General features: G+C 49.8%; 1 protein-coding gene across 5 annotated transcripts in view; it reads right to left on the bottom strand.

Annotated features, from left to right (window-relative positions):
- Positions 1 to 12,101, bottom strand: part of plekhg4 (pleckstrin homology domain containing, family G (with RhoGef domain) member 4) — a 371,163-nt gene that overhangs the window by 218,887 nt on the left and 140,175 nt on the right. For all 5 annotated transcript variants that reach the window (XM_072518380.1, XM_072518379.1, XM_072518378.1 and 2 more), the window contains 2 exons: positions 11,965 to 12,081; positions 6,673 to 6,771 (listed from right to left, as the gene is read on the bottom strand). In XM_072518380.1, coding sequence (XP_072374481.1) covers positions 6,673 to 6,771; positions 11,965 to 12,081 — 216 coding nt within the window. The remainder of the gene's footprint in view (positions 1 to 6,672; positions 6,772 to 11,964; positions 12,082 to 12,101) is intronic.

Below are 12,101 nucleotides of genomic sequence, written 5' to 3' on the forward strand. Positions count from 1 at the left end.
GGCGTGGTCCCCGATCCGGGAGAACCATCGGTTCGTCCCAGGAACGATGGATGGGGGGTTTCGGAGCTGGCATCGGGCAGGGATCAGAAGGATGGGGGACCTGTTTATAGACGGGATGTCTGCGAGCCTAGGGGCGCTGGAGAAGTTTGGGTTACCCCCGGGAAATGCGTTCAGGTATATGCAAGTGAGGGCGTTTGTGAGGCGGCACGTGAGGGAATTCCCGCCGCTCCCGGCACAGGGGATTCAGGACAGGGTGATTTTGAGTGTATGGGTCGGAGAAGGCAAAGTTTTGGCGATCTATCAAGAGATGAAAGAAGAGGAGGCGGCTTCGGTAGAGGAGCTGAAGGGCAAGTGGGAGGAGGAGATCGAAGAGGGTCTGTGGGTTGATGCCCTGAGTAGGGTTAATTCCTCTTCCTCATGTGCTAGGCTCAGCCTGATACAGTTTAAGGTTATTCACAGAGCGCATATGACAGGGGAGAGGCTGAGTAGGTTCTTTGGGATGGAGGACAGATGCGGGAGGTGCTCGGGAAGCCCGGCGAATCACGCCCACATATTCTGGTCGTGCCCGGCACTGGATGGGTTCTGGAGGGGTTTCGCGAAGACTATGTCCAAGGTGGTGAAAGTCCAGGTCAAGCCAATTTGGGGGTTGGCATTATTTGAGGTGGCGGACGAGCCGTGAGTGCAGGAGGCGAAAGAGGCCGGTATTCTGGCCTTTGCGTCCCTGGTAGCCCGGCGGAGGATCTTGCTCAGATGTGGAAGGACGTGAAGCCCCCCAGTGTGGAAGCCTGGATAAATGACATGGCAGGGTTCATTAAGCTGGAGAGGATAAAGTTTGCCTTGAGAGGGTCTGCACAGGGGTTCTTCAGGCAGTGGCAACCGTTCCTAGACTATCTCGCGGAGCGTTAGAATGAGGTCGGTCAGCAGCAGCAGCAACCCAGGGAGGGAGGGGGGGGGTTAATTTGGGCGGGCGGGGGAGGGGGGACTCCTAGGGGTACTTGTAAAACAAAAGCATATGGGAGGGTTAATATGTGCGGGAGAAACCCATTGTATAAGTTCTGTATTATGTTTGATTGATATGTCTATGTTCTGTTCTGTTCTGTTCTCTTTTTCTTTTCTGTTACAGGGGTGGGGGGGTTTAATTGGTTGAAAATTTCTGTTGGAAAAACTCTGAATAAACATATTTTAAAAAAATAATAAAAATTGCACTATTGTAGGGGATGTCTTTGACTTGTATAGAGTGTGTGTTTAAGCAGGGCTGGTTAGGGAAGTGGTATGGATGGGCCGGGGGAGGGCAGCCAGAGAACAATGGGTGAGAGACGCCCTGGCGCCGAAGCGGGCAGCCACCAGGCTAGCTGGGTGGGCTAGTCAACAGAAGCCAGGTTTGGGGGGGTGACGAGGATGGAAACTGGGCAACAGTGAGGAGGTCATGGGTGGAGCCGGCCAGGAGGCGGGCCAGAGGAAGCGCGACACATGGCTGGGGGGCCGGCCAAAGAAAGGGGATGGCTGATCGGCAAGGGGGGGGAGGGGGGGGGGGGAAGTGCCCCCCAACCAGGCTGATCACCTGGAATGTTAGAGGGCTAAACGGGCCAGTGAAGAGGGCGCGTGTGTTCGCGCATTTGCGGGTTCTGAAGGCGGACGTAGTCATGCTGCAGGAGACGCACCTGAAAGTGGCAGACCAGGTGAGGTTGAGGAAGGGCTGGGTTACTCAGGTCTTTCATTCGGAGCTCGACACTAAGACTAGGGGGGTTGCGATCCTGATTAATAAAAGGGTTCAATTTGAGGCGGAGGGTACAGTTGCGGACGGGGGCGGCAGATTTGTTATGGTTAGGGGTAAGCTCGAAGGGGTGAGAGTAGTCTTGGTCAGTGTGTATGCCCCTAATTGGGACAATGTGGATTTCATCAGGAGGTTGCTAGGGAAGATCCTCGACTTGGACTCACGCAAACTGATCATGGGTGGGGACTTTAACACAGTCCTGGACCCGAGCTCGGATCGGTTGTCTTCAAAAACGGGCAGGTTGCCAGCGATGGCAAAGGAACTGAGAGGGTTCATGGAGCAAATGGGGGGAGCTGATCTGTGGAGATTTAGCTGGCCGTTGGCGAGGGAGTTTTCGTACTACTCCCACGTCCACAAGGTGTATTCCTGAATTGACTTCTTTGTCATGAGTAGGGACTGCTGGCCGGGATGGTGGAGGCAGAATATTCGGCAATTACCATATCGGACCATGCTCCGCACTGGGTAGACCTACGGATTTGTAAAGATAGCTTCCAGCGCCCACAATGGAGGTTGGAAGTTGGGTTGCTTGCGGACGAGGCAGTGTGTGAGAGACTCAGGAAATGCATGTAGAATTACCTGCAGGTAAATGATACCGGAGAAGTCTCAGCAGCAGCGCTCTGGGAGGCACTGAAGGCAGTGGCGAGAGGGGAGCTGATCTCAATCCGGGCCCATAGGGACAGGACAGACAGGGCAGAAACGGACCGACTGGTTCAGGAAATTTTACGGACGGACAGGAGCTACGCGGAGTCCCCGAGGCCAGAGTTACTCAGGAAACGACAGAGGCTACAGGCGGAGTTCGGGGTGCTGACTACAGGCAAGGCTGTAGAGCAGCTTAGAAAGGCAAAAGGCGCGATATATGAGCATGGGGAGAAGGCCAGCAGAATGCTTGCGCAACAACTAAGGAAGAGAGAAGCGGCTAGGTAGATAGGAAGGATAGCGGATGGGGAGGGAAATCTGGTGGGAGACCCGGCAGGGCTGAACAAGGTGTTTAGGGACTTTTATAGTAAGCTATACACTTCGGAACCCCCCAGGGGACCGGAGGGGATGAGACGATTCCTGGACGGACTGACCTTCCCAAGAGTGGGTAGGTAGACGGACTGGGAGCCCTGGGTGGGATCAAAGAGGTACTGGGGGGCCTGAAGGTATTGCAGTTGGGTAAAGCCCCGGGGCCGGATGGGTATCCGGTGGAGTTTCACAAAAAGTTTGCCGAGATAGTGGGGCCGGTGCTGGTCAGGGTTTTTAACGAGGGAAGCGACAGAGGGGTCCTACCCCCGACGATGTCGCAGGCCACTATTTCGCTTATTCTGAAACGGGATAAAGATCTGGAGGCCTGTGGGTCTTATAGGCCGATCTCATTGATCAACGCAGGCGCTAAGTTACTGGTCAAGATCTTGGCGACTAGAATTGAGGACTGTGTACCGGACGCAATTGCGGAGGACCAAACTGGGTTCGTAAAGGGTAGACAACTGGCGGCCAATCTAAGAAGGCTGCTTAATGTGATCATGATGCTCCCGGAGAGCAGGGAGGCAGAGATAGTGATAGGTTATACGTAGCGGACCCAATGGCGGGGTTGGACGGCATCATGGAAATCCTGAGGGAATTTGGCCGGTTTTCAGGATATAAATTGAACATGGTTAAGAGCGAGTTGTTCGTAATTCAGGCGAGAGGGCAGGAGAGTAGGCTGAAGGGGTTGCCATTCAGGCTGGTAGGAGAAAGCTTTAGATACTTGGGGATACAGGTGGCATGGGAGTGGGGCAGGTTGCATAAGCTCAACCTGTCCCGATTGGTGGAACGAGTGAGGGAGGAGTTTCGGAGATGGGATGCACTCCTGCTGTCACTAGCGGGGAGGGTGCAGACTGTTAAGATGACGATTCTCCCGAGATTCTTGTTCATATTTCAGTGTCTCCCCATTTTCACCCTGAGGTCCTTCTTTAAGAGGCTGAATAAAATTATCCTGGGATTTGTCTGGGCGGGGAAGTCCCCGCGGGTGAGGAAGGTGATGCTCGAAAGGAACAGAGGGGAGGGGGGGTGGCGTTGCCGAACTTTAGCAACTACTACTGGGCGGCCAACATAGCAATGATAAGGAAATGGATGGTGGGCACGGGGTTGGTCTGGGAGCGGATGGAGGCTGCTTCGTGCAGGGGCACCAGTTTGACGGCCCTGGTTACGGCGCCTCTGCCGCTCCCGCCGGCACGGTACTCCACCAGCCTATAGTGGTGGCGGCTTTGCGGATCTGGGGCCAGTGGAGGAGGCATATAGGGGAAGTGAAAGCATCGGTGTGGACCCCAATCTGCGGCAATCACCGATTTGCCCCGGGGAACATGCACGCTGGGTATCGACTGTGGCGGAGGGCGGGGATTGTGAGGGTGGGTGATCTGTTCCTGGAAGGGAGCTTTCCGAGCATGAGGGTGTTGGAGGAGAAGTTTGGGCTGGCGGGAGGGAATGACTTTAGTTACTTACAGGTGCGGGACTTCGTGCGCAGACTGGTGCCGTCCTTCCCACACCTCTCGCCAAAGGGGAGGCAGGACAGGGTAGTTTCTAGGGGAGAGGTGGGTGAGGGTAGAGTCTCAGATATTTACAAAGAACTAATGGGAGCAGAGGACATACAGACTGATGACCTGGCGCTTAAGTGGGAAGTGGAGCTCGGGGGGGGGGGGGATGGAGGAAGGTATTTGGGCAGAAGTTCTGGGCAGAGTAAACATGACCGCAACGTGTGCCAGGCTCAGTCTGTTGCAGTTTAAGGTCATGCACCGGGCCCACATGGCGATGGCCCGGATCAGTAAATTTTTCGGGTGCCAGTTGCGCCAGTGTGCCGGCTAATCACGTGCGCATGTTCTGGTTGTGCCCTAGACTCAGGGGGTACTGGCAGGAATCGCGGACATCATGTCCTGGGTTTTGAAAACTGGGGTGGTAATGAGTCCTGAGGTGGTAATCTTTGGGGTGTCGGAGGACCCGGGAGTCCAGGAGGAGAAGGGGGCCGACGTCTTGGCCTTTGCATCCCTGGTTGTTAGCCCGGCGACGAATACTGTTGGCATGGAGGGACTCAAAGCCCCCGAAGACTGAAGCATGGCTATCGGACATGGCGAGCTTTCTCGGCCTAGAAAAGGTTAAGTTCGCGTGGAGAGGTTCATTATCGGGGTTCGGCCTTTGGTGGCAGCCATTCATTGACTTCTTCGCGGAGAATTGATCGTCAGCTGGGGTGGGGGGGGGGGGGGGGGGGGTGGAGGCTAGGGTAGTGCAGTGTAGGGGGTGGTTTAGGCAGGTCCTTGCAAGAATGGAGTCGGGGTTTGCACTATGTATTATTTGCTTTTCCTTTTGTACGGTACTATACAATGTCATTGTTTTGTATGCCAAAAATATCTCAATAAAATTAATTATTTTTAAAAAAAAAAGAATTTATTGTGGATGCAACCAGAATAGATAAGGATAACCAGTGGATGTGGTATATTTGGATGATCAGAAGGCTTTTGATAAGGTCCCATACGGGAGATTAGGAAGAAAGATAATAGTGTATGGATTAGGGGTAATACACTGGCAAGGATTGAGAACTGGTTAGCATAGAAAACATCCACAAAACAGGTCAAATCTGAGGTTAGGAGGATGCAAGGGTCAGTGCATGGGCCTTAGGTATTCACAATCTGTATCAATAATTTGGATGTGGGGACCAAATGCAATATTTCCAAGTTTACTGATGACACAACGCTAGATGGGAATCAGAGTTGTGAGGTGGATGTAAACAGGCTTCAAGGGGATTTAAACAGGCTAAATGAATGGACAAGAGCATGGGAGATGGAATACAGTGTAAAAAAATTGTAATAGTATGGAAAAGTGTAACATTATCCACTTTAGGAGGAAAAACAGAAATGCGGAGTACTTCTTAAATGGTGAGAGATTGGGAAGTATTGATGTCCAATCACTAAAAGCTAACATGCAAGTGCAGCAAGCAACAAGGAAGGTAAATGGTATGTGGCCTTTATTGTAAGAGGATTTGAGTACAGGAGTAAAGCAGTATTGCTATAGCTGTATACAGCCTTGGTGAGATCGCACCTCGGGACCTGGACAACATTCAGGTTTGTGCTAATAACTGGCAGGTAACATTCGCTCCACACTAGTGCTGGGAAAGAACCATCCCCACAAGATGCAATCCAACTATCTATCCTTGACATTCAGTGGTGCTATCATCACTGAATCCCCCACTATCAATATCCTGGGGGGTTACCATTGACCATAAAATGAACATGACCAGCCATGTAATTAATGTGGCTACAAGAGCAGGTCAGAGATTGGGAATTTTGTGGCAAGTAACCCACCTCCTGACTCTCCAAAGCCTGTCCATCATCTACAAGGCACAAGTCAGGAGTGTGGTGGAATACTTTCCAATTGCATGGATGAGGACAGCTCCAACAACATTCAAGAAGCTCAATATCATCTGGGACATTGCAGCCCAATTGGTTGGCACTCCATCTACCATTTTAAACACTTGCATTCCCCACCTCTGAAGCATAGTGGCAGCAGTGTTTACCAAACTCAAGCTGCACTGCAGAAATTCACCTTCAACAGCATCTTCCAAATCATGACTTCTACCACCAAGGACAAGGGCAGCATATGCATGAGAACATCAACCCCTTCATGTTCCCCTCTAAGCCACCCTCTGAGCTGACTTGGAACTATAGTCCCATTCCTTCACTGGGTCAAAATCATGAAACTATATTCCTAGCAGCTCTGTGGGTGTAATTATATCACATGAACTACAGTGATTCAAGAAGGTGGCTCACCACCACTGTCTAAAGGACAATTAAGGATGGGCAATAAATGATGATCTAGCCAGTGACACCCACATCCTGTGAAATAATTTTTAAAACGTAACATGTTTCCTTACAAAACAGTTTAACAGTTACCTCAGATGTTTCTGGTAGTTTACTTGATTTCAGGCTGTGTATGTTGCTCTGGAGGAAGCTCTTTGCAGCTTTGCACCCCTGCATAAGCTGTTCCAGTTTCTGTCGGAACAAGGAAATCCGTTGAATAGAATTTAACATGCACATTATTTCAATCTGATAATATTATGGCAAAAGGAGAGACTGCATTTTAGGTCACATAGAAGAGGGAAAAGGAATAAATGGTCTGTATCCATAATCTAGTTCCAAATTGATGCATATTATTTTAATAAACATTTACCACACTTTATCATTGATATTAATTTTACATACTTAATTGAGAAGTCAATTGTTATGGGTGAGGCGTATTCAGAACCCCAAAATGTATCATGGAGTTCAACAAACCTCTCCATTTAATGGATTTGTTGCTTTTCCTAGCACACGGCTTTTCCTAGGTGTGATATTACAATTATGGACACGTGGGTTTTTAAACACAAAACACTGTTTATTCCATGAACTCAACTTAACATCTTAAATAAACATTGGATCTCTTAAAACCCCTTACTTCAAAGATAACTCAGAGAAAATTGCAACAGTAAATAACTCCTTAAAATGTTCCTTCAAACTTCCAAGAGACTTAACACCTTTAAACAGTGTCACATCAGGTTAAAGGATATATATATTTTCTGTAGAAGGCTTGGTTGCCTTCAGCTCCAGCAAAACAGCCAGGCACTTTTCAAACTGAAACTAAAAACCCATCCACTCTCTGACATCACTGTTTTCTTAAAGGTACATTGCTTACACATCCATTTCTTAAAGGCACTCTTGCATGACAGAATGGTTTACACAGAATGTGTTTTTTCTAAGTGGAATATGCTCTTCAGATTAATTAACTTGTAATAAACAATAAACTATTCATCAAAAAGGGGGAATGGCTCTTGGGGAGAAGGGAACAGTGCTGTAAGTGATGTATTTTAAACAATGGTAGCAATGTTTTACCTTGAGTAATTGACAAAGACATTTGGAAGTCACATTGGGGCATCCAAGGTCTACATCAGTACCTGGGCCCCTGGCGCTGTGAAAATTATTCACTCAGAAATGTTTGAACGCCACTATTATAAAAGACTTAGGAGTGATTCTCTAGGTCTGCCTGCTGGAAGTGTGATTCCTAATCAGCCTGAGAATCCCACGATGAAGCAAAAATCACGATTCACACCAGGCGGCAAACCAGTCGCAATTCTCTGTGCCTGCCCCGCTGGCCACAGCAGGTGTCCAGATGTCCCAGCTGGGCTTCCTGCCATGACCGGACAATGCAAATAGCTCATTAGAGCTATTTTGCATTTCAATGGCAGGCAGGACACACCATTCACAAGCCAGGTGGGTGCTCCGCCCTCCCCCCCCACCCCGCATCTGAGAATTTTGCTGGTGTAAATTGGTGATAGTATTGAGGGAAATGGACCTGGCGGCTTGCAAGCCAAGGAGTGGCAAGATGTTAAGTACCCTCCCAACAACATGCCGCCTGGGTGCCAAGATGGGTCCTTCATCGGAGGTGCGGCCTGGGGGACTTGTGCTAGTGGAATATTCCACTTGACCTCTCCCCTCCAGACCAGACAACATCCTGGTAAACCTCTTCTGTACCCTTTCCAAAGCCTCCACATCCTTCTGATAGTGTGGCGACTAGATTTATAAGCAATATTTCAAATGTGGCCTAACTAAGGTTCTGCACAGCTGCAGCATGACTTGCCAATTTGTACACTCAATGCCCTGTCCAATGAAGGCAAGTCTGTCATATACCTTCTTGGCTACCTTATCCGCCCATGTTGCCACTTTCAGTGATCTGTGAACTTGTACACCCAGATCGCTCTCCCTGTCAATACTTCTAAGGGTTCTGCCATTTACTGTTTAATTCCCACCTGTATTAGACCTTCCAAAATGCATTTCTCTGCCCAAATCTCCAACCAATCTTTATCTAACTGTATCGTCTGACGACTTCCAATGATGTGCTGAGCGGATGCACATCAGGCGGCTCTCCTCCCAACCAGAACAAAAGAGTCACTTTTAGACGAATTTTGCCTGAAAAATGAACAATAAAACAACCCCAACTGAAGAAAAAGAACAAGAGGGAAAAATGGCAGCAAACGTGAGCTCAAACGTGGGCAGCACGGTAGCATAGTGGTTAGCACCGTTACTTCACAGCTCCAGGGTCCCAGGTTCGATTCCCGGCTTGGGTCACTGTCTGTGTGGAGTCTGCATTTTCTCCCCGTGTGTGCGTGGGTTTCCTCCGGGTGCTCCGGTTTCCTCCCACAGTCCAAAGATGTGCAGGTTAGCTGAATTGGCCATGATAAATTGCCCTCAGTGTAAAAAAAGGTTAGGTGGGATTACTGGGTTATGGGGATAGGGTGGAGACGTGGGGCTTAAGTGGGGTGCTCTTTCCAAGGGCTGGTGCAGACTCGATGGGCTGAATGGCCTCCTTCTGTACTGTAAATTGTAAATTCTATGAAGAGGTCGAAGAGATGGCATAAGTGGCGGAAAGGGCCACGAGAAATGAACGGACGAACCGGTAGACCCCCAAGGCGAGGAGGCCCCGGTCGCTTAGAGAGGGAGACACCGTCGGCCCAAACATCAGCCTCCCCCTCACCAGGAGAAGGATGGAGGACCTTCCTCAAGAAGGAGCTGGCCGCCAGGAAGGAGGCAATTAGAATCGAGATTCAGGTGGCAGTGAAGGTGGTGGTGACGGAGATGATGGTCTGCCTACAAAGGACGATCGACGTACTGGGAAAGAAAGTGGAGGCGCAGGAGAGGATGATTCAAGACCTTGAGAGAGCCTCAGCAGACTAGTGACAGGATCGTCGCTCTGAAAGCAGAGGTGAAAAGGTTGGTGGTGGCCCAGGGGAGCTTGAAGGTGACGGTCGAGAATCAGTAAAACAGGTCCCGATGGCAGAACGTGCGGATCGTGGGACTACCGAAAGGCATCGAGGGCAGAGACCCGACAGAATATATCGTCCAAACGCTGGGCAATCTAGTCGGGAGAGACAGATTCCCCAACCCCCGGAACACAACAGGGCACACAGGTCACTCAGACCGATACCAGGATCGTGAGAGGATCCTGCGGTGGGCTAGACAGACGAAAGCAAGCACATGGGAAGGACATAGAATTAGTTATCGATCAGGACATTGGGGCAAGCCTGGCAAAAAAAAAAAAGGCTCGAGTTTAATCAGGCAAAATCAGCGCTTTTTAAAAGTAGAATGCGATTTGGCATATTACTCCCAGCCAGACACTGGGTCACACACCAGTGCAAGAAGTACTATTTCAATACCCCGGCAGAGGCAAAAGACTTTGTACGGACCAACGACCTGGACAAAGGACAGGCAAGGCAGCGATGAAGGTGGGTCGGAGGAAGACTGTTGAAAGAAGCAGAAACAAGACTCGTGGACAATGCTATTCGTTTGCGCTGGACTGTACTGCCTCGTTCTGATCAGAAAGGCCAGTCACAGGAGAGAGCGAGGAGATAGCAGTGAAACGCAGCTGAGGGGGCAGACAGAAAAATCAGGCAGTTGACGGACATAGGCAAAGGGCTAGACCTGCCCTGCAAGGGGAGCCAACGTACTAGCGGAGGGGTAGCACGGGAAGACAGGCAGTAATTGGGGCCACTGCGCACCTCCTGACATGGAGGAAGCGCCTGGCCGGGTGGGGGGTGGAGAGGAAAGGAGAGAGGAAAGGAAAGAAAAGAGTTGCAGGGAGGAGGGGAGAGAGGGGGCAGGGGGAAGAACAGGGAATATGTAGGAAACAGGACGGGGGGGGGGAAAAAAGAGTTGGCACTCGGACTGGCTTTCGCAGGCAGGGTGCAGGCCAAGGAAACAAGATGATGGCGCAAGTAGCCGCTTTGGAGGGTCCCTAAACAAAGGGAAACCCCAGAATGCAGGAGCCCAGCCTGATGGTGACAATGACGACGTGGCCATTTTGGACAGCCCCCTTTACAAAGAGAAACCCTGGAGTGCAGGTGCGCCTCCACCGGGTAAGTATGGTTGATCCCGCAGGAACGAGGGGACAGAAACCCCCCACCAGGATTATCACCTGGAATGTCAGGGGACTCAATGGCCCAGTGAAAAGGTCCAGAATCTTCGCCCACTTAAGAAGCCTGAAGGTTGACATAATCTTCCTGCAGGAGACATACTTGAGGGAGACGAACCGACTGTGGGTAAGAAAGCGTTGGGTGGGACAGACGTACCATTCATGTTACGGTCGAGGGCTAGGGGAGTAGCCATACTGATCAGCAAGAGGACGAAGTTCACGGAGACAAGGACGGTTACAGACCAAGGAGGATGGTACATCATGGTCAGCAGTGTCCTGGATGAGGCACCGGTAATACTTGTAAATGTATACACTCCCAACTGGTCATTTTTAAAGGCTGCCCCAGCACACAGCGAGCAAACCTGGAAGCTATCTTCACCTTGGCACACTCCTAGCATGGCCATTCTGCCGACCACTGTGCTCACCTCAGTGCACCCTCAGAGTACTGCTCGGCAGGTGCACGTCTCCTCTGGCCAGTCGTGCATCATGCCATTCTGACATCATGCCACCGTGAACACATTTTTTGACGTGAGGGTATGATTCCGGCGTATGGGCCCAATAAATATATGCTAATTTATTCCAATGAGGTTCCAGGCATTAAAACGGCGGCAAAAAAAGACAGCAGAAAAAAAATAACAGGCTGCAGCTGGATTTATCCCCAAGATGGTGCCAGAGCGTGGCGACATTCTGCGAGCTTACGCCTACCGATCCTCTTCCTACATCTTTTAGAACTGTTATTTATCGCATGTTCTAAGTTTTCATGTATGGAGCGATCTGCTTGGACTGTAAGCAGAACAATACTTTTTACTGTGCCTTGGTACCCATGACAAAAACTAAATAAATGAAATAAAATCTAGTTTGCCACTGACAGGGGAAGGGTACAATGGCTTCCTGCTTTTACGTCAACGTGAAACGCAACTCTGGCCTTTCTGCGATATATTTTGTTCTTGTCACCAAACCCGCCCATCATGAATAAGTGGAAAAACCTGGTTACTGAGTGTAACACGTAATCAAACTGAAATCACTCTTTTGAGCCACTGCCCAAGATAAATTTCTACCCTTGATGTCTAATGATACAAAACAGTACCTAATAAACAATAACAAAATGCAAGCAAATGATTTTCATTTATGTCTTGGTTGCTTTTAAGTTTAGTCATTATATTTTGTCCTCTTAAATTTGGTGATCAAATCCAGCTGCTACGGGTCAAACTTGCAGTGTACGCTCCTATTCACCCATCACTCACCATACGAAAACACATCCAGTTACTATGACAGTAAGGGAAAGTTCCATCAAATTCTGGCGGCAGCTGATTACTTTCCACATGTTTATGCAGTGACTTCAATGAGGTAAGGAGTTCAAACTGTAGACCGAAAATAAAAC

The sequence above is a fragment of the Scyliorhinus torazame genome, chromosome 10, assembly GCF_047496885.1.
Source record: "Scyliorhinus torazame isolate Kashiwa2021f chromosome 10, sScyTor2.1, whole genome shotgun sequence".
NCBI lineage: Eukaryota > Metazoa > Chordata > Chondrichthyes > Carcharhiniformes > Scyliorhinidae > Scyliorhinus > Scyliorhinus torazame.